A 23802-nucleotide genomic window follows, 5' to 3' on the forward strand; every position below is an offset into this window, starting at 1 on the left:
TGTGACATTTTCCAGAAATCCTGGTTGGAAGATTCCGGATTCCCTGCTCCTTCCCTCCTGATACCGGGAATCCTCCAACCAGGATTTCAGGAAAACCAGGGAATTATTGAAAATTCCTGGAATTTTGCAACCCTAAAGTATGTGTGACAGCACATCAGCTAGTTGTGCCGTAATGGGGAAGCCAAGCATCTCAGTCTCTATGGTAATAAATGGTCACACACAGTATTTATAACCACTAAGCTCCCCTCGGTGGCAGCTGTGCACATTAAGCTGCATGGCACTCCCAACGTTAGTCAGCCTGACCAGCTCACGGTACGAGACAAACAGAGTGGGAGTCAGAAAGTACTTCATTCAATCCCTTTAGCTCACCTTACTACAACTCAAGCCCAATACAGACAGCAAAAATCATCCCAAGTACAGAAATCCACTTAAAATACCAAGTTTGGAAAGACGGAACAAGACTATAATAAATAAAACGCACACTAACCTCCTACCACCTTCACTTCTACTATAGATAAATGTACACAAACCTAAACAGCATCATTATTTTAGTACACAATTTCTGATATATCACAACTTACTTTTACAGTGCCTTCAGAAAATATTCCCACCCCTTCACTTTTTCCAAATGTTGTGTTACAAAGTTGGATTAATTGTCATCTTTTGTCAACGTCAACGAGGGATACAGAGATGGCGTAGTCATTTAAAAATCATGTTAAACACTATTATTGCACACAGAGTGAGTCCATGCAACCTATGTGACATTTTTACTGCAGAATTTATTTAGGCTCCTTACCATAACAAAAGGATTGAATACCTATTGACTCAAGACATTTCTGCTTTTCATTTTTAATTAATTTTGTAAACATTTCTAAAAACATATTTCCACTGTGACATTATGGGGTATTGTGTGTAGATCAGTGACACGAAAATCTTTATTTAATTCATTTTAAATTTAGGCTGTAACACAACAACATTTGGAAAAAGTCAACGTCACAATGGAATTGTGTTTTTAGAAATGTCCTTTGTAGCGCCGGTGGTTTGAGCATGGAGCTTGAAACGCCAGGGTAGTGTGTTTGTGGGTTCGATTCCCGGGATCACCCATACGTTAAATGTATGCACACATGACTAAGTCGCTTTGGATAAAAGCGACTGCTAAATATTATATATATTATATTAGTTTAGAAGCCTTTACTGTGCAGGATAACGAGGTAGCAGCCTGGCTCTGACTAAGAAAGCCCAGGGTAGAGAGATAGAAGACTCTAGGGGGTTTAAAAACAAACCCCCAGGTGAGAGTCGTCAGGCACTTACCCCTCCGTCGCGACAGCGAGCCTTCTCCTTTCTCCATGCTAGAGTGAAGAGGGGCTGAGGCGGGGGAGGGGGTTTGAGGAGGGAGACGTCCCTGTAGTGCTGCTGCTGTTAGGGAGGTCCCAAGTGCAGAGGTCAAGGAGGAGAGGCCGGGAGCTGCCAGCGTTGTGTGGCTACAGTAGAGACGCAATGTCGCCCGAGCGAGGATCAACTCGCTGTGTGTGTGAGTGAGACACTGACCGACGAAGATGGCAGCAGCCACGCATCACAGCCCCCCCAATCATCACCTAATCTCTTGCTCTCTATCTCTCTCTATTCTCTCTCAGGGGGGAGGAGCAGTGAGAGAGGGCGGGAGAAAGTGAGAGGATGAGTGAGAGAGACAAGTAAAAAGGAGAGACAAGTCTGTGGTAGAAGGAGAGGGAGAGACAAGTAGGAGAGAGATGTACAGCTGATCCTCTACCTGTGAGCATCCAACGCTCCATTACATCCCAAGCCTCTGAACAGAGCGAATGTAACTCTACTTCAGAGGAAACACAAAGGATTTACAACACACACATACACTGCAGACTGTACAATACAGTGCAGTTTCAGACGCTCGCATCCTCAAAACACATTCTGTCCTAAATGGATGCAACAACGGGGTGATCAAATTAAGATCCTACATCTGTATTGCAAGAATAATGTGAGTTAACAGAATGGGCTATTGGATTTGGGAACATTATGAGTTTGTCTTCTGTCTTTCAGTTGAAGTTGGATGTTTGGAGTATAGTAAGGGATGACTAGTGGTACTCACTAATGTGTTGTATTGGATTTGCCCCAAACATAACACTTTGTATTCAGTACAAACACTGAATTGCTTTGCCACATTTTTTGCAGGAATGACTTCAGTGCCTTGTTGCAAACAGGATGCATGTTTTGGAGTATGTTTTATTCTGTACGTGCTTCCTTCTTTTCACGCTGTCAAATTGGTTGATATTGTGGAGTAACTACAATGTTGTTGATCCATCCTCAGTTTTCTCCAATCACAGCCATTAAACTCAAACTGTTTTAAAGTCACCATTGGCCTCATGGTGAAATCCTTGAGCGGTTTCCTTCCTCTCCAGCAACGCCTGTATCTTTGTAGTGATTGGGTGTATTGATACACCATCCAAAGTGTAATGAATAACTTCACCATGATCAAAAAAGGATATTCAATGTCTGCTTTTTGTCTTAATCATCTATATATGTGCCCTCCTTTGCCAGGCATTGGAAAACCTCCCTAGTCGTTGTGATTGAATACTTACTGACAAGCCATTTCAGTTTAATTTATTTTTATTAATTTGCACAACAAAAAAAGTACATATTTTCACTTAGACATTATGGGGTATTGTGTGTAGGCTAGAGACAAAAAATGTCAATGTAATCCATTTTAAATTCAGGCTGTAAAAACAAAATAGGAAAAATGACAAGGGGTGTGAATACTTTCTGAAGGCACTGTATAAAGTGATTTATAATGGCACTTTGGACCACGATGCTCTATGCTAGAAACAAGGTGTAAAAAAAACCAGGAAAGACGTGACTCCGATGCATTATGGGATATCAGTTTAATTTCTTTGACATTCAGAGGCTGAGCTACAACCTTCTGTAGCTGAGACGACAAATATTTGACTTTGCTTAGGAAGTAATCTAATTCTGTTACTATCAATTGATTAAGCTATTCACTTTCTGTACAAAAGACGATGTTTAAACACCAGGCAGCTTTTGTGTTGAGTTAAGCCACAGAAGAAGAATAGCCAGCAGTTACTCGCTCTGAGACTTGGAGTAGTTATTCCCCTTGCTCTGCATGGGTAAAGCTTACATTTTTCTGTGTCGGTAGGGCTACTCTCCCTGGGGTGGAAAAGCAGATCTACATTTTAAAAGTACCACGCTCAGATTCCTAATGACGTCTGAGATTTGATTATTTTCAAACAGGGACAGTTTCGTTGCAAACAAGACAGTGATTTGGCGATGGATAAATATGATAAGATGAACACATAGACCTCTCTCTGTCCATTCTTAGCCTGTACATTTCGGTCATTTGAGTGGTATAAAAAATAATAAAAGATTCTGCTGAAATACAATGATAGATTCATGCAACGCTTTTACTATGAAGGAGATCTTTCAACCAGTACTGTTGTCCACGGAGGTCTGTGAACCCACAACCGTGTGACCTGCAGCCCTGTGCGCTATCAGAATTTCTGCGTAGCAACGCTTACAGGACGAAGACGTTTCTAAAAACTGCCTTAGGGTTTCAGGTCTGTCCAAGACGGTAAACTGTTGGCATGTTCTCTGCTATCCATCTTATGTTGAAATGATCAGCTTGGGTGTAGGGGAGGGTCACTTGTTTTATTTAAAGCGTTCAGGGGTGGGTTTAGGTGAAATATATTTTACTGAAAGGAGTGCCATCCATTTTCTTTTCAGAGGTCCGATTTTCACCATGTAACCGTAATTATAAATAACGTTCACTCCCTACGGTCTTTTTCATCTGACAAGCACAATGGCAGTCAATGTGTGTGATGTGAGAGCCCAGAGCTCCTAGAAAGTGTTTTGACAAATCTGGTTTAAGATTTAGAATCAAAATGGGTGCTGCGATGCCAACATGGTGCCAACATGGTGGACCGACTTGCCAAGCTTTGCACCTATATCCAGGTATAGAGAGAGAAAGCATGGTGACTGGAAATGCCCATGTCCACTGCCCATTAATTGATTTTACCTTTATTTAACCAGGTAGGCTAGTTGAGAACAAGTTCTCATTTGCAACTGCGACCTGGCCAAGATAAAGCAAAGCAGTTCGACACATACAACAACACAGAGTTACACATGGAATAAAACAAACATAGTCAATAATACAGTAGAAAAGTCTATATACACCATGTGCAAATGAGGTAAGATAAGGGAGTTAAGGCAATAAATAGGCCATGGTGGTGAAGTAATTACAATATAGCAATTAAACACTGGAATGGTAGAATGTGCAGAAGATGAATGTGCAAGTAGAAATACTGGGGTGCAAAGGAGCAGGATAAATAAATAAATACAGTATGGGGATGAGGTAGATTGGATGGGCTATTTACAGATGGGCTATGTACAGGTGCAGTGATCTGTGAGCTGCTCTGACAGCTGGTGCTTACAGCTAGTGAGAAAGGTAAGAGTCTCCAGCTTTAGTGATTTTTGCAGTTCGTTCCAGTCATTGGCAGCAGAGAACTGGAAGGAAACGTGGCCAAAGGAAGAATTGGCTTTGAAGGGGGACCAGTGAGATATATTGTCTCCCTAAGACCATGTGAACTAGACAGTAAATCACTTAACCAGATTATCCAAATCCTGCCCTTTTTATAAAACACACCGCAGAACTCAATGGCCTATGATGGTCGCTGGTCAGAGACTAACACTAGTACTACAACCCCGTATTGCCAATGCCATCCAATCACTGGAATAGAAATGACTGCATTTTAATGTCCTAGGGCTGTCCGGACAAAAAAAAATAAAAAAATTCCGAAAATCAATTTGTCTACATTTTAAAACGTATTTTTGAATAAAATCAACTACATACACTACCGGTCAAAAGTTTTAGAACACCTACTCATAGTTTTGATGTCTTCACTATTATTCTACAATGCAGAAAATAGTAAAAATAAAATAAAAACCCTTGAATGAGTAGGTGTTGTAAAACTTTTGACCGGTAGTGTATGCACTGAGCTTGTCTGATGCTTTAAAAAGCACACTATTTAATTAAATAATTAAGACACACAAATGACTCAGGAAAGAGCCCGATGGTAACGCTGTGTAAAAAACAATGATGCCTGTGTGACTGCCGCACGTTGTCTCGCTCTCACCCCTACTGCAGCGAAAAGGCTCCACAGCACAGGAAGTGTTTATTGCGCTGTCCGCGCTGAAGCTGCGACATCATTTTAACCGTTTAGTTTCTCAAATTGTTTCTGACTGAAAATTTCTGTTACCGAAATGTTGTTTAGTGTGAACATTCCCTGTTCTCTCAACCTTTTGCTATCTTCACGTGAAACATGTAGCCTAGTGGTTAGAGTGTAGGGGCGGCAGGTAGCCTAGTGGTTAGAGTGTAGGGGCGGCAGGTAGCCTAGTGGTTAGAGTGTAGGGGCGGCAGGTAGCCTAGTGGTTAGAGTGTAGGGGCGGCAGGTAGCCTAGTGGTTAGAGTGTAGGGGCGGCAGGTAGCCTAGTGGTTAGAGTGTAGGGGCGGCAGGTAGCCTAGTGGTTAGAGTGTAGGGGCGGCAGGTAGCCTAGTGGTTAGAGTGTAGGGGCGGCAGGTAGCCTAGTGGTTAGAGTGTAGGGGCGGCAGGTAGCCTAGTGGTTAGAGTGTAGGGGCGGCAGGTAGCCTAGTGGTTAGAGTGTAGAGGCGGCAGGTAGCCTAGTGGTTAGAGTGTAGAGGTGGCAGGTAGCCTAGTGGTTAGAGTGTAGAGGTGGCAGGTAGCCTAGTGGTTAGAGTGTAGAGGTGGCAGGTAGCCTAGTGGTTAGAGTGTAGAGGTGGCAGGTAGCCTAGTGGTTAGAGTGTAGAGGTGGCAGGTAGCCTAGTGGTTAGAGAGTAGAGGTGGCAGGTAGCCCAGTGGTTAGAGTGTAGAGGTGGCAGGTAGCCCAGTGGTTAGAGTGTAGAGGTGGCAGGTAGCCTAGTGGTTAGAATGTAGAGGTGGCAGGTAGCCTAGTGGTTAGAGCATAGAGGTGGCAGGTAGCCTACTGGTTAGAAAGTAGAGGTGGCAGGTAGCCTAGTGGTTAGAGCATTGGATTTGTAACCGAAAGGTTGCAAGATCGAATCCCCGAGCTGACAACGTAAGAATCTGTCTTTGTCTGCCCTTGTACAAGGCAGTTAACCCACTGTTTCTAGGCTGTCATTGTTAATAAGAATGTGTTCTTAACTGACTTGCCTAGTTAAATAAAGGTAAAATAAATTTAATCCCAATATGCTGGTTAACTTTGCTATTATGCACATAGCAACATGGGGAAAGGTGCCAATTCTACAGCACACTTATGTTTCAGAACCGCGGACAGCGACCGTCTCCAACGCAGGAGAAAGCACATTTGTTATAAAATATTATATTTATTAGTGTTGCACCCTGATTTTTACATAATATAACTGATAAGGGAATGTATATGCTTAAAAAAGGTAATGACTAAACAATTCCACCCTGAAACGTAATGATGACATTATGTAACAGATATAATGAATAATTAGACAAACGTAACTATTAGTAAATCATTCGATTCTGTAACATGTATAATGAATTAGAAAACTTCAGTCTAATAAGGTTTGGTCGAGACGAATAGAAATGTGTGTGTGTGTGTGTGACTAAGAAGATATCGAGAACAATTAAACTGTGTATGGTCTGACCTGGCTAGAACTCTGAGAAACTTACAATAGGACAGGGAGTCCTTTCAACGTTCCTCTAATCTCGGGGGAATGGAACTGCTAGCTTGGTAGTGATAAAACAGTGTTGAGAACCATGGGGAAGGATACAACCCACCTACTGTTCGTGTGTATGTATGTGTGTAGGCTATCTACTGTTTGTGTGGAGGTATGTGCGTAAGTAGGGAGCGAGTTATAAAATGGATGTCTTTGTATTGTGGACTTCAGAACGTTCTCGTGAATAAACTGTGCGAACCTTTTGCATAAGCTGAGTCTTTGCCTAATTATTATTAAACTCAGGGTCTTACAAACCTCGGGGATTGGTCAAAGCTTATTGATTAGTTAGTTATTATCACTGGGATTGAAAATTCTCGTGACAATAACCATATACAATTTCAGTATCACATGTCTTAGAGTGATGGACTGTACCATCCTGTGGCCTCTGTAATGGATTAGACCATTGAGACAGGTGAGAATCAGACAGGTGTCTTGTGCACCATAAAAAAACTGACTGCACGACTAAAGAAATCAACAGCCTATCGACCAAACAATCGACCAGTCAACTAAAATGGGGTCAGGCCTATAAATGTGTATTTATTTAACTAGGCAAGTCAGTTAAGAACAAATTCTTATTTACAATGAAGGCCTGGGAACAGTGGGTTAATTGCCTTGTTCAGGGGCAGAACGACAGATTTTTACCTTGTCAGCTCGGTGATTCGATCTTGCAACCTTTCGGTTACTGGCCCAACGCTCTAACCACTAGGCTACCTACCCCCTCGACAATCTAACCACTAGACTACCTACCGCCTCTACACTCTAACCACTAGGCTGCCTGCAGCCCCAAATGTCCCCTCTAAAAGTGGCCTTTGATAAACTAGCTACATTTTGTCATTGGAGCAAAGCTGAGGAGAGTTTGATTGCCAGCCTTAAGCATAGGTTGTGCTGCATTCTGACTAAAATGTAAAGCCAAGTCCTACGAGAGTCTAAAGAGGGATACAGTCCAGTCTCTAAACGGATACTATGGTGACTAGAGAGGATGGGAACAAGACTCAATGAGGCTCAGACAGGTCTACAGTGACTAGAGGGGATGGGAGCTAGGCTCACTGAGGCTCAGTCAGGTCTACTGTGACTAGAGGGGATGGGAGCTAGGCTCACTGAGGCTCAGTCAGGTCTACGGTGACTAGAGGGGATGGGAGCTAGGCTCACTGAGGCTCAGTCAGGTCTATGGTGACTAGAGAGGATGGGAACAAGACTCAATGAGGCTCAGTCAGATCTACGGTAACTAGAGGGGATGGGAGCTAGGCTCACTGAGGCTCAGTCAGGTCTACGGTGACTAGAGGGGATGGGAGCTAGGCTCACTGAGGCTCAGTCAGGTCTACTGTGACTAGAGGGGATGGGAGCTAGGCTCACTGAGGCTCAATCAGGTTTGTTGTAGTCCGTGTAGCCATAAGCTTTTAAGACCTTCACGTAAACATCATCGTTGTCCATTACGTAACAGGGTGGATGGGGAAGCTTGTGTGTGTGTGTGTGTGTGTGTGTGAGAGAGAGAGAGAGAGAGAAACAGCAGCTTCTACTATAAACTAGCTACATAGGCTACTGCATCATCCCACAACTCTTGTTCGTAATGTTAACATGGTGATGCACCTGAATGGATCCTAGGCAGTAGGAATTGTCTCAAGGCAGTTTTATTAGTCCGTCTGTTTTCGTACCTCTCTGTCAGAGAGAGATATTCATTTAACCAGAACACTTTCAACAGACAGTACCAATCTTTTTTTTTTTTTTACCAGGTAAGTTGACTGAGAACACGTTCTCATTTGCAGCAACGACCTGGGGAATAGTTACAGGGGAGAGGAGGGGGATGAATGAGCCAATTGTAAACTGGGGATTATTAGGTGACCGTGATGGTTGAGGGCCATCACAAGTCAGGTAGAATAGAAAGCACTCCTTTTCTGATCAGCGCCAATTCTGGCAAAGAGGAGAATGTCTATTGGTTTGTTTGGCCTAATGGTCCTCTCTTCTCTGCTCACATAAGGTGCATTTGGAAAGAATTCAGACCCCTTCACCTTTTCCACATTTACAGCCTTATTCTAAAATGGATTCAACATTTATTTTTCCTCATTAACCTACACACAATACCACATAAGTACAAGGCAAAAACACGTTTTTAGAAATGTTAGCAAAATTATAAAAAGCTGAAATATGACATTTACATAAGTATTCAGACCCTTTACTCAGTACTTTGTTGAAGCACCTTTGGCAGCGATTACAGCCTCGAGTCTTATTAGGTATAACGCTACAAGCTTGCACTGTAGGTAATTCTGGCCCACACTGTTGCTATAGTTTCCTCTTAGAGAAGTACTCATGTACTGACTTGGCTTTGATTCACTTTTTTTTGTGGCGTTCTGTTGTGAAAAAAATGCTACCGTGGAACACATTGTACAGAACATTGCAGGATTTTATTTTCATTTGTTAAATAAAAAATACTGTATTATTAATATCACAAGAGATGTTATCTTTTGTCACACACTGTACTTACAAATCTCACACACATTCACAGCAATAAAGTAATAAATCAATAAAATGGTCCAACTTTACCAACATTATTTTTAAGTCATGGCTGACTAGGAAAAAATAAGACAGAACTGAATGCCTGCAACCTCAACTGACCTTTAAGGCTCTGTTAACAAACATAACGCAATGCTAAATCTAAGGGCTGGCGGTAGTGCTAAAGGTTCAGGTGTGTCAGAAATATTTTTGCTATTTTCACATCCAGAATTGTGGGCGCAGTAGCTGGCAGTGGCACGGAAGGACTGGGTTTTGATGAATAAACAAGTTGAAGGTGTGTCAAGGCCTCACTGGCCAATCAGAATATGCTCCATTGCTAAATATGTGGTTGCTTCAAGTTGCGTATTTGTGGTCTTTTATGTATTATGTTGTCATCAACTCCAATTCGAATCTTAGTCCGTTGAAGCCTAGTTTGTTAAATAGCCTGCTAAACTATAGCATTCACCACTGATATAGGGACTAGGCCTACTGTAAATTACAGTCGGGACATGGACATGCCGAACGTAGTCAATAAGCAAGATTAAATTCACTAGGCTATTGATAAGGCCTAAAAAAGACACGGTATAATTCAAATAATTTCAGAATAAAAATGAAACAACTTGTTTAAAATAGGCTAAACAAACAAAATAAAAAATGCAATGTCTAAATACAGTTACAGGCCATTTAGACTACGACAGGTTTTACGCACATCCAAACTTTCCACAGGAACTGGACAAAGATCCAATATAAAAAGAAATGGTGACTGTCCACTCTCCATTATACTCATTAATTGAATATGATCTCTATGGTTATACAGCTTCCAAATGTAATATTTTATAAACATCATGGAACCATCTTACAGATCATAGTTGCCCTTCTCCAGAAATAGCAGATGAAATTGCATTGCATTCGAGGCCAGAAACACACATTCTAAACTCACGGACGGTGATTATTTCTAACAAGTTTGTTGTTTAATCAAATTAAAACGAAAAACAAATCTATTTTTTTTATTTTTTTAAACAACATTTTGAAATAGTATTGGATCAGAAGCACGGTATCATAAATCTCATATCTCCTTCCATAAACATAAGGCAATGTGTGCACACGTAGACCTAAGAGTTTTTCGGCAGGAGGCATGGATGTTTGTCCTAGCCATTGAAGATATTTAATAAAACTATTATATGGTAATCCTACAATAGGCCTAGTTATAACAAACATGTAGCCAATCTAATTTTTATTGGCTTCAACATGAAAATATATATTTGTCTACACACATTGCATTCACATTTTGAAAATGCACTGCATTTTGGCAATTAGGTCCAACAGATGAATGAAAAACGATAAGCAGCCTATTGTTATAACTTGACGTTCCTAAAGAGACTTCCCCACAGTCACTAAAACCTTTCATTCAATGGACATCGCACATATAGGCCTAATGAGTCCACACGAGTTGCATGGACAAAAATAATATGGAATGTCTGTTGACCGTCTGGCTGCTCGTAATATTTTAATAAAGTATTGGTTATAGGCTACCGATTAGGTTACTGTTCGCCTCCTCCGGTAAAAATGTATGCCACAACCAAGCCCTTAGTAAGCAATGACAAATTGTGAAGAAAAAAAAGTTAAACGGCTGTGACATGTTGCATTTGCGGGAATAGGTTCCTTAAACATACAAAAACAAATCCCTGGTACAGTCACAGTCATCACATGATAAAATCATATTTTTATTTCAATAGCTTATAGATTTAACATGAACTCAGAGTGTTAAGGGAGGAATTGACACATTGCTACAGTACATCCTTCATTCTAAATAGATTGTAATAAGAGTATTTGACTGAAGAAGAAAGTCCAGGCTTCTCCAGAAGGTGTCACTGTTAGATAGGTTGGAGATGTTAACAAGTAACGATTTTCACAAACACAAACTTTTTAATTAGAGATCCTCCTTTGCGTGATAGCGAGGAAAAGTATGATCGCACCATCTATCACAAAACAATACTTTTTGGCCACGGTTGCCCACTCAATAAGAACAAAGTCCACTTCCTAACCGTAGTTGCCAAAGCTATGAACAGGGAATTGATCAGCTCAAGTAGGAACCAGGTGTTTTCCAGTTGCCTATTTATAAATGCCAGAAGCCATGGTTATGTTTAGCAGCCAAATAATAAACGTAGGAAAACAAGCTGCAGGCTGACCACTTTAATAACTGACGCAACAGACGGTGTGAATCAGCTAATGTACCAGGACTCTAATGGACGCTCCTCTCTAAGAGAAACACTATATATACAAAAGTATGTGGACACGCCTTCAAATGACTGGATTCGGCTTTTTCAGCCATAGCCGTTGCTGACAGGTGTGTAGAATCGAGCACACAGCCATGCAATCTCCATAGACAAACAATGGCAGCAGAATGGCCCGTACTGAAGAGCTCAGTGATTTTCAACGTGGCAGTCATAGGATGCCACCTTTCCAATAAGTCAGTTCGTCAAATTTTTCCCTGCTAGAGCTGCCCCGGTCAACTGTAAGTGCTGTAATTCTGAAGTGGAAATGTCTACGAGCAACAACTGCTCAGCCGGGAAGTGGTAGGCCACACAAGCTCACAGAACAGGATCGCCAAGGGCTGAAACGGGTAGCGCGTAAAAATCACTTGTTCTCGGTTGCAACACTCACTACCGAGTTCCAAACTGCCTCTGGAAGCAACGTCAACACAATAACTGTTCGTCTGTAGAATGGGTGTCCATGGCCGAGCAGCCGCACACAAGCCTAAGATCACCATGTGCAATGCCAAGCATTGGCTGGAGTGGTGTAAAGTTCACCGCCATTGGACTCAGTGGAAACGCGTTCTCTGGAGTGATGAATCACGCTTCACCATCTTACAATTCGATGGATGAATCTGGGTTTGGCGGATGCCATGAGAACACTACCTGCCCCAATGCATAGTGCCAACTGTGAAGTTTGGTGGATGAGGAATACTGGTCTGGGGCTGTTTTTAATGGTTCAGGCTAGGCCCCTTAGTTCCAGTGAAGAGAAATCTTAACGCTACAGCATACAATGACATTCTACACAATTCTGTGCTTCCAAATTTGTGGCAACAGTTTGGGGAAGACCCTTTCCTGTTTCAGCATGACAATGCCCCCGTGCACAACGCGAGGTCCATACAGAAATGGTTTGTCGAGATTGGTGTGGAAGAGCTTGACTGGCCTGTACAGAGCACTGACCTTAACCTCATCGAACACTTTCGTGATGAATTGGAACGCCGACTGTGAACCAGGCCTAATCGCCCAACATCAGTGCCCGACCTCACTAATACTCATGGTTGAATGGAAGCAAGTCCCCGCACCAATGTTCCAACATCTAGTGCAAAGCCTTCCCAGAAGAGTGGAGGCTGTTAGAGCAGCAAAAGGGCAGACAAACTCCATATTAATGCCCATGATTTTGGAATGAGCCGTTCGACGAGCAGGTGTCCACATACTTTTGGTCATGCAGTGTATAAACTGGGTAAACTAAGGCAACAAGACTTGGATACTGTTTACTCTTCATTTGGTTTCATTATCCACATTCAGTGGAACATATTAGTGGGCCTAAAGGATGTCAAAACTACTACCTAACACCTTACAACACTTCCAAGTTGTCTTGTTTCCCGACTCAAAACTATCTAGTGAGAATTAACTACAGAAGAATGGCAATAATGTCAATCTAACTTAGTGGTGAGAATAATGGCAGGGTGTGTGGTCTGTACTGTCAACGTTATTTAAAAATGCAATTAAAGCCATACACACTTTAATTAAATAGAAAAACAACAACATGAGATGTTCTGAGTCCACAGCAATGCTTAAAATCACATCAGGAGACCACTTTTGAGGTCTGGAAAAAAATCTAAGAAATGTATATTTTTGTGTGTCATTATCTTTTAGTTGAAGTGAGCACCAGCCAGAGACCGTTGTTTCGTTCTCATGAGTTTGCAAAACAAACTGGATTGATGGCTAATAGTAGTTAACCTTCTCAATTAAATGTTATCATTAGTATCATGGCTACACACAGTATAGACATACGAGCGCACCGCCAAGCACACAGATTGGTGTGTCCCGTGTTGGTTTTCAAAAAGTTGCAGGAAAACACGAATCACTGATGCATTTTGATTGACTTGAGCAAATTAATGAATTTTATAATAAGTTCAAGCAGTGTGGACAAACATATCAAATAAAAACTAGACACAAAAGAGAGATAATAAATCTAAGCAGAAAGACAAGCTACTGGGGATGTAGAACTGATGGACAGTAGGTACTTCTTTATTGTTTTTTTTTAACAATGACGTGGACAGCTGGGCAAAGTCAGGCAGGAGTGAGATCATAGGGCCTATGTAGGTAATTCAGAATTGGTTGTTCTTAAATTTGGGTGACGTTTCTTGTTGAGTAGTTATGGAATTCATATGTGGCGGTGAAATAGTTTTTGAAGAAAGAGGTTACTAAGTGATTTAAAGAGTAAATAATTAATTTGATAAATAATTATTCAGGACTTTTTTTAAAGTGGTGCTGAAAGGTCTCTAAAACCTCCCTGACCAAGGCCCTTCTCCCCAGATGTTCAGTTTGGCTGGACGGCCAGTTCTAGGAAGTCTTGGTGATTCCAAACTTCTTCCATTTAATAATGATGGAGGGCACTGGGTTCTTGGGGACCTTCAATGCTGCAGAATTGTTTTGGTACCGTTTCCCCAGATCTGTGCCTCAACACAATTCTGTCTCGGAACTCGAAGGACGATTCCTTCAATCTCATGGCTTGGTTTTTGCTGGTACTAAGATGGCGCCGGAGCAGAAGGCAGACGTTTTACGAGCCCCGAACCGATTGTGTTTTTTTGTTTGTTTATCTGCCTTGTTAGTAACTTATTTTTTTACTCATTTTGTACATAATGTTGCCGCTACCGTCTCTTATGACTGAAAATAACTTCTAGACATCAGGACTGCGATTTCTCACCACGGACTAGCAGAATCCTTTTTCTTCTTTCACGACTCTGACGAGCCCGAGGCGGAGAATATACGGCTCCCTCGGGAACAGGCCCCGACTCCCGTGATCTGCGTGAAGAGGGCGGAGAAAGAGAGACCGGAGAGCAGGCTGCCTTCTGAGAATTCGGAGGCGATCGATCAATTCTGCTAGCAAACATGCAATCTTTGGACAATAAAATCGACGAGTTACGGGGAAGATTAAACTACCAACGGGACATCAAAAACTAACATCTGATGCTTCATGGAGTTGTGGCTGAACGACAACAATATCAACATACAGCTGGCTGGTTATACGATGTACCGGCAGGATAGAACAGCGGCGTCTGGTAAGACATGGGGCGGCAGACTATGTATTTTTGTAAATAACAGCTGGTGCACTATACCTAAGGAAGTCTCGAGCCATTGCTCGCCTGAGGTAGAGTATCTCATGATAAGCTGTAGACCACACTATCTACCTAGAGAGTTCTCATCTGTATTCTTCATAGCTGTTTACATACCACCTCAGTCATAGGTTGGCACTAAGATAGCACTGAATGAGCTGCATTCCGCCATAATGTTACGCTCGCTGTCCTCAAACTCCCTGTCATAAATGAACCAAGGTGCAGCGTTGTAGGCGTACATTTTCTTTATTAAATTAAATGTTCCACCAAAAAAAACAATAAACAACTCAACGAACGTAAAGCTAGGAGTGCAACAATCTGCAACACAAAAGACAAGATCCCACAACAGAAAGTGGGAAAAAGGGCTGCCTAAGTATGATTCCCAATCAGAGACAACGATAGACAGCTGCCTCTGATTGGGAACCATACTCGGCCAAAAACAAAGAAATAGACAACATAGAATGACCATCCCAAATCACACCCTGACCTTACCAAATAGAGAAATAAAACGGCTCTCTAAGGTCAGTGCGTGATACATAAGCAAACAAGAAAATGGTCACCAAGAGGTGGCGCTCCTAGTAGCCGGGGACTTTAATGCAGGGAAACTTAAATCCGTTTTTACCAAATTTCTATCAGCATGTTAAATGCGCAACCAGAGGGAAAAGAACTCTGAACTAGAGGTCGACCGATTAATCGGAATGGCCGATTAATTAGGGCCGGTTTCAAGTTTTCATAACAATCGGTGATCTGCATTTTTGGACACCGATCATGGCCGATTACATTGCACTCCACGAGGAGACTGCGTGGCAGGCTGACTACCTGTTATGCGAGTGCAGCAAGGAGCCAAGGTAAGGTGCTAGCTAGCATTAAACTTATCTTATAAAAAATAATCTTAACATAATCACTAGTTAACTACACATGGTTGATGATATTACTAGTTTATCTAACTTGTCCTGCGTTACATATAATCGATGCAGTGCCTGTTAATTTATCATTAAATCATAGCCTACGTCACCAAACGGTTATTTAACAATTCACGAAAAAAGTGCCTTTCTTAAAAACAATACACAAGTATATATTTTTAAACCTGCATATTTAGTTAATATTGCCTGCTAACATGAATTTCTTTTAACTAGGGAAATTGTGTCACCTCTCTTGCGTTGTGTGCAACAGAGTCAGGGTATATGCAGCAGTTTGGGCCGCCTGGCTCGTTGCGAACTGTGAAGACTATTTCTTCCTAACAAAGAAAGCCAACTTCGCCAAAAGGGGGATGATTTAACAAAAGCGCATTTGCGAAAAAAGCACAATCGTTGCACGAATGTATCGAACCATAAAAATCAATGTCTTCCCTAAAATCAATACACAGAAGTATATATTTTTAAACCTTTATATTTAGTTAAAATAAATTCATGTTAGCAAGCAATATTAAACTAGGGAAATTGTGTCACTACTTTTGCGTTCATTGCACGCAGAGTCAGGGTATATGCAACAGTTTGGGCCACCTGGCTCGTTGCTAACTAATTTGCCAGGATTTTACGTAATTATGACATAACATTGAAGGTTGTGCAATGTAACAGGAATATTTAGACTTATGGTTGCCACCCGTTCGATAAAATACGGAACGGTTCCGTATTTCACTGAAAGAATAAACGTTTTATTTTCTAAATGATAGTTTCCGGATTTGACCATATTAATGACCTAAGGCTCGTATTTCTGTGTGTTATTATGTTATAATTTAGTCTATGATTTGATATTTGATAGAGCAGTCTGACTGAGCAGTGGTAGGCAGCAGCATGCTCGTAAGCATTAATTCAAACAGCACTTTAGTGCGTTTGCCAGCAGCTCTTCGCTGTGCTTCAAGCATTGAGCTGTTTATGACTTCAAGCCTATCAACTCCCGAGATTAGGCTGGTGTAACCGATGTGAAATGGCTAGCTAGTTAGCGGGGTGCGCGCTAATAGCGTTTCAAACGTCACTCGCTCTGAGACTTGGAGTAGTTGTTCCCCTTGCTCTGCAAGGGCCGCGGCTTTTGTGGAGCGATGGGTAACGATGCTTCGAGGGTGGCTGTTTTCGATGTGTTCCTGGTTCGAGCCCAGGTAGGGGCGAGGAGAGGGACGGAAGCTATACTGTTACACTGGCAATACTATAGTGCCTATAAGAACATCCAATAGTATATGAAATACAAATGGTAATCGAGAGAAATAGTCCTATAATAACCTCAACCTAAAACTTCTTACCTGGGAATATTGAAGATTCATGTTAAAAGGAACCACCAGCTTTCATATGTTCTGAGCAAGGAACTTAAACTTTTTTACATGGCACATATTGCACTTTTACTTTGTTTTTGCATTATTTAAACCAAATTGAACAGCTTTCATTATTTATTTGAGGCTAAATTGATTTGATTGATGTATTATATTAAGTTAAAATAAAAGTGTTCATGCAGTATTGTTGTAATTGCCATTATTACGAATAAAATAAATAAATAAACATTTTAATGCCATTAATCGGTATAGGCTTTTTTTGGTCCTCCAATAAATCGGTATCGGCATCGAAAAATCATAAAATCGGTCGACCTCTACTCTGAACCACCTTTACTCCACACAGAGACGCATACAAAGCTCTCCCTCGCCATCCATTTGGCAAATCTGACAATAATTCCATCCTCCTGATTCCTGCTTACAAGCAAAAATTAAAGCAGGAAGCACCAGCGACTAGATCAATAAAAGAGTGGTCAGATGAAGCAGATGCTAAGCTACAGAATCAATGGAAACAGGATGCACCTGAGCTCAATTTCGAGTCTCATAGCAACAGGTCTGAATACTTATGTAAATAAGGCATCTCTGTTTTCTATTTTTAATACATTTGGTAACATTAAAAAAAAATGTTTTTGCTTCATCATTGTGGGGTATTGATGAGTGATAGATTGATGAGGGAAATCAATTTAATCAATTTTAGAATAATAACAAATATGGAAAAAGGGATACTTTCCGAATGCACTGTAGGACAAACACTTCAACCTTATTCCTTACAATACAGTTTTTGACCCTCTTCTTGCCAATTATGAATGTTTTATTCAATGTGTTCTATGGGCTATATATAGTAGTAAAGGCCAAATTCAATATTTTATAGATGTATTTTTTTATACCTAAAAAGGGGTCCTACATTTTTTTTTCTCATAAAATAGCTAAATTATCCATGGCATGACCATCTTAAAACAATTCCATATATCAGCTTAGTACACAGGAAATACAAATCACTGATGCATTCTGTTCATGTCTTATGACAAACTTAGGAAAATAAATACTTTGTTACATTTAGTTGATTCTCTAATAAGATCAACGCAGGTTTTTATATTGTTGAATTATGCTGTAATGCCTAGATTCCATGAGGGACCTAATTATCATATTATTGTTTCTATGTAGGCATTATAATAACAGTTCTATGCAGGCCTTATGACATAACTTCTATGTAGGCCTTATGATAACAATTCTATGCAGGCCTTATGATAACAGTTCTATGCAGGCCTTATGATAACAGTTCTATGCAGGCCTTATGATAACAGTTCTATGCAAGCCTTATGATAACAGTTCTATGCAGGCCTTATGATAACAGTTCTATGCAGGCCTTATGATAACAGTTCTATGCAGGCCTTATGATAACAGTTCTATGCAGGCCTTATGACATAACTTCTATGTAGGCCTTATGACAGAGGGTTCAAGTGTTATCAAATATAGATGCTCTGTCCATGAAACAAAGGCTATTGTTGAATATTTTCTCCTCAGGGCAGGTTGGTACTGAGCCGTTGCCTGAGGAAATAGCATGGAAACCAACTTGTGTTAGGCAATACTGTGCCTATGTGAGGGCTGGGGGGGGGGGAAACACACAGGGTGCTTATCAGTGGTGCCACATTGCGGGTCAAGCACCCAGGAGAGGGGGGCTGTGTGGGGAGGGTTCATAGGACTTGGAAACAGGACGTGTGATTGGAGGAGGTCAATGTAGCTCCGACTCGTCCCAGGCTCTCAACCAATCCGTTTAACCGCTTTTATTTGACCAACTAGGCTTTTTACAAACACACCAGTGATACAGAGCCTGTCAATTAAATGAGTGTGAAAACACGAGTGCTGCTGGTGTGTGGGCAAAGGCTTGAGGGTGGGCTGCCATTACTCAGAGAACATAGATTCCCAGAGAGACTCTTCATTCACAACCGGCTCACACAACCGGCTTCCTGTGCAGTGCAAACGCTTCCCCTGAGGCAAAGGAGTGAAAGAGGCCATGCTACTCTTTTGACATGTGACTCCCTCCAACTGTAAACATTCCCAATGAACACATTAGATTACACAATCCTCAGTCGAGGACAGGCGCTCAGAGGAACAACTCGGCTGAACCGTCTTCGGAATTCCAGAGATGTGCGCGCGTGTTTAGAAAACGAATCGTGCTCCATGACTCCCAATGGACGTGGCATGACGTGGAGACACAGTTGGCCTACACCGTCTGTGGAGTTGGGCTGTACTGCAATGGAACCTGCCTCAGAATACACCTTGGACCTGCAGTTGGAGCAAGCTGACCTCAGTACACAGTTCAGTAAAAACAACTAAGCGTTGAGCAACACCGCAGGGCATAGGAGCATGGAGGAATCTTGCTGAACTCAGGGAGGTCAGGGTCAATTTGGAGGCAGAAGTGATCGTAGTTCCTACATCCATGTTCTGCTTCCTTCACATGAGTTGTTGCAATAGGCTCGTGAAGTCATTCTTTTAAATCAGTCGATATACAATGGTAACGTACATCAGATAACTACTGTATTGTTAAGATTTTCCAGGTTTACAACTAGAATAATCCATAAATGGAGCTGAATCTTATGATTCCTTCTGAATACGTCTGGTAGTATCAAAAGATAACAACAGTCAGGTCATGGCATGTCAGGAATGAAGGGTACGTTAAAAAAAATATTCCTGGACTGGTTCTGCAGGTTTCAAATAGTAAGCACTAGATTGTTCAGCCTGCTCACAGTCTATAATTCACTTGCATTGCCAAAAAGGAGTGTGCGAGTAGTGAAAATACACTGTGTACTACACTGGACTTTAGACACACGGTGTATGTATGAGAGCTAGAGGAAACAGAAATACTGAGTATGATCTAGAGAGCTAGAGGAAACAGAAATACTGAGTATGATCTAGAGAGCTAGAGGAAACAGAAATACTGAGTATGATTTAGAGAGCTAGAGGAAACAGAAATACTGAGTATGATCTAGAGAGCTATTTGATGCCATCTGCTCATTAACTGGTAACGACCACTGCACAACTACAAAAGCATGAGAGCTGGTAGAGGTAACGCCGCCACCACCACTACCACAGCAACACAGCCTGGTTTTAAACAATATCGGACCTGGAGAGAAGAAAAAACAAAAACAGGAAACACATGTCACGTCCCCGGTACAGTGACCAGCTGGCCTGCAGAGACACACAGCAGCAAACTGAACACCTTGATTTAGCTTTATGTACCGTTTGTCTGGTACACAATTTTCAACTGTGTCCATTATAGCCTATTCATGTCAAAGGCCATACACATGCATGGTAAAAAAAATCAACCAGTTGCAACCTAACGTTACATTCATCCACCTGCATTGTTTTTCCAAGTCCACTGTGCAAACAGGCCATCAGCACAGATGACTTTTGGTCAATGTGAATTCCAGTTGGACGAACATAAAGAAAAACTCTGCTTCTCATTCAGAGAGAAGCACTAAATTCAGCTAGGCTCAAAATTCAGATTTAATTAAAGTTGTGTACTAAACCACAGGACACGGAAGGACAGTTTTGTCTAAAAAACAGTTTTTGAAATGTCAACAACCATTTATTATTTTCAAAAGATACCTGTTTATAGAAAGAGCTAAGTCTTTTCCAAACAAAGGTTGAATGTAACTAGCCCGGCTGTTTAGTTTGGCTGGCTAATGCAATATGCTAAAAGCACGATGGCTTTAGCTTCGTAAACCTTTGAGTGAGATGCTTTGAGTGAGTGCATGCCACATCTGAAATGGTTTACTGCTACCCTGTTATTCAATGTTTGTTTTTTACGCTCAGGAATAATTTGACACAGATGTCAGGTTTTGTTTCGTTCCAGTTGAGGTTTAAATACTCCTAAAGACAGAGGGAAGGCAGATGACAAATGATCTGCAGATACAGACCGACAGAGACATATAAACCGACAGAGACAGACAAACCCCGACAAACCCCGACAGAGACAGACAAACCCCGACAGAGACAGACAAACCCCGACAGAGACAGACAAACACCGACAGAGACAGACAAACCGACAGAGACAGTGACAGACAAACATGAGGAGTTGCTTGCCTTCCCTCCAATATCTGCTGGGTCGTTGAGCACAAAAAAGTCTTGGGGTAAAGACAATAGACACCAAAACAACTTTATTTATTTAACCTTTATTTAACTAGGCAAGTCACTTAAGAACAATTTCTTATTTACAATGACGGCCTACACCGGCCAAACCCGGACGGCGCTGGGCCAATTGGGAGTCCCATAGCGCGGTGCACAATCACGGCCGGTTGTGATACAGCATGGATTCGAACCAGGGTGTCTGTAGTGACACCTCTAGTACTGAGATGCAGTGCCTTAGACCGCTGCACCCGAGGTCATGATTGTCTCAAATGTCCCCAAGTTTTTCATCTAACCAAAGTCTAGTATTGTTATTATGGGGAGTTATTCAGTATTATACAAGTACTACAAAGCAGGAACCAGACCCATTACAGATCACTCTCCCCACAGAGAACCAACAGGAAGCCAATAACGTTGACCGCTATCCGACTCTCCCTTTCTTTCTGGCAGTCTCCAAGTAAACAACGTCAATGCATGGGTTTTAAACCCTGCCCGACCCTCTGCGCCACACAGATAGACCCCTGCTAGAGACCTGATATAACCAGCCACCACTCTTCTTCCCAGTCTTGTCAAATCTCACACAGTGGGCGGCCATAATTGCGCGCCGCGGTTGAACCTGTTTGTCCCTCGCCTTGTGAAACAGTGGAAAAACAAAAATAACAGCAACGGTTTGGCACAACAATGGGGGGCTGTGTGGAGTCTGTTAGCACAGACTTGTGGGAAGACTCAGCTAATGACATTCCATTGTTAAGGCATGTTATTCAGAATTGTCTCTGGTTCATGGGAGAATTGATGATGATTTGCAGTGGTAAGCTGTATTGTAGTGTGTAGCAGCATGCTAACGGAACAGAAAGACACTGGCGTCTCAATTAGAGAAGATGTATCATTATGTCTCTGGATGCTACGGCTAATTATTTCTGACAGTGTGACTGTGGAGAGACTGAGGGAAGGGAGCAATGAGATCAGGAAGTGTGGTAGCAAAACTGTAACAGAAAGAGAGAAATAGAGGGGGAGGAAGAGAGGAGGGGGCATGTGTGAGAGTCGGGACAAAACAAAAAGCCTGGGAGTATGTGGAAACACTTCCCTAACATGACCCTGTCTACTGTCTCCCATCTTTATTACCTGAGAAACCAACAAAACTAGAGGAAAAAGCTGCTTAACACAAAATGTATAGCCAAAGCAACTGCAGCCCTATAATGCCCTGGCCATCATCTTTGTTAGGGTCAAGGAAGTGGGCTGCTTGGACCTTTCCATCACCAACCACCTCCGTCGTGATCAAATACCTGATCTGACAATACACCTGATCTTACAATACACCATGTCCCTTCACTATACACCTGATCTGTCAATACACCTGATCTGTCAATACACCCGATCTGTCAATACACCTGATCTGTCAATACACTACCACGTCCCTTCACTATACACCTGATCTGTCAATACACTACCACGTCCCTTCACTATACACCTGATCTGACAAAACACAGCCAAACCCAAACGACAGAGTCACCTAATGACAAAACAAAACTACAGAGGCATGCTCAGTCGCAACTTAGCAACAGCTACTCCAGCCCACAAGTCATGTCCTCATCTCCTTCGCAGGGCAGAGTGAGTAAGATGTGTGGAGAACGAAAGCCCCAGAATTTCCGCCTCTCACCTGGGAAGGTGGCAGCCTCGTCTTCCTCTCTGAAGACATTGTTGTCATCCACATCATCTTCATCCTCCTCCTCTTCCTCTTCCCGGGACTTCCTGGCATCCTTCACAGGAACCACTGTGAAGTTTGTAGGCATTTTCACACCATGCGCTTATCAGTGTTCTGCCCGTCCCTCACTTATCTCTCCCTCGCTCCTTGTTCTGTTTCTCTCTGTTCTGTTGTCTGCTTTTGTTCCCTGTACCTCCTTCCCTCTCTCGCTCTCTGTCCCTGTGGGCTCATGCTCTGCCGTCGGTTCAAGGTTCTCAGTTTTCTCCCCTATCGCTAGGTTACCGTGGGCCCCATGTGACCAGCCCCCCCTCTCCAAATAAGGAAGCACTGAACTGCCCCACCCTTTAGAGGCAGACTCGGCTCGACACACACTAACGTCAGGTTGTGTAGGGTTTTTGACCCATTTCAGACATAAGACCTGTAAAATATATAATGTTTATATGAGCCCCTTTTAAACAGCCCCTTATTGATCACTTTCTTGCAGGTATAGCCCTTTTATACATATCAGTGGGTTACTGACAAATTAGGAGAGGTGGGGAAGGTGTTGTTAAACCATGGGGGCTGTCTGCATTTCAAATTAGGGGAGGTATTAAACAATGGAAGTGTTAATCAATTTACCTGCAGAGAAGCATTCCCACAGACCTGATAGCTTTATTTTGGTTACAGGGTCTGTGAAAATGCATGAACTAGGTCTTTAGCTTGGTTTTAATTTGCCATGTTTTACCCCCGACCTCTTTCAGACATACCAACAAGCAGGTCAAAAGAAGCAGGCATGATAAATTACTGGGATTTTGGTCTGGCATGAAAGGAATTTCCAGTATGTGTGCTCTGGGACAGCTCTCACTCTGCTCAGGGCTAGCTGCACAGGGAGGGCTGTCTGCACAGGGCTGTCTGCACAGGGCTAGCTGCCCAGGGAGGGCTGTCTGCACAGGGCTGTCTGCACAGGGCTGTCTGCACAGGGAGGGCTGTGTGCAGGGCTGTCTGCACAGGGCTAGCTGACCAGGGCTAGCTGACCAGGGCTAGCTTCCCTGATGACCTGTCCCCAGAACTTCCTATACAGTTAATAACCTCTTTGAGCTAGGGGGCAGTATTTTGACGTCTGGATG

General features: G+C 42.2%; 1 protein-coding gene across 6 annotated transcripts in view; it reads right to left on the minus strand.

The window, feature by feature from the left end:
* LOC139583301 (solute carrier family 12 member 7-like) overlaps window positions 1-23802 on the minus strand; it is a 127550-nt gene that overhangs the window by 81896 nt on the left and 21852 nt on the right. The window contains exon 1 of one of the 6 annotated variants that reach the window (XM_071414213.1): window positions 22652-22946. The exons of 4 other annotated variants lie outside the window; for them this stretch is intronic. In XM_071414213.1, the coding sequence (XP_071270314.1) occupies window positions 22652-22784 (133 nt within the window). In that variant the 5' untranslated portion in view covers window positions 22785-22946. Of the gene's footprint in view, window positions 1-22651; window positions 22947-23802 lie in introns of those variants that run through there. One more of the 6 variants, XM_071414216.1, reaches the window with a different exon arrangement.

Source organism: Salvelinus alpinus, chromosome 8 (assembly GCF_045679555.1).
Source record: "Salvelinus alpinus chromosome 8, SLU_Salpinus.1, whole genome shotgun sequence".
Taxonomy (NCBI): Eukaryota; Metazoa; Chordata; class Actinopteri; order Salmoniformes; family Salmonidae; genus Salvelinus; species Salvelinus alpinus.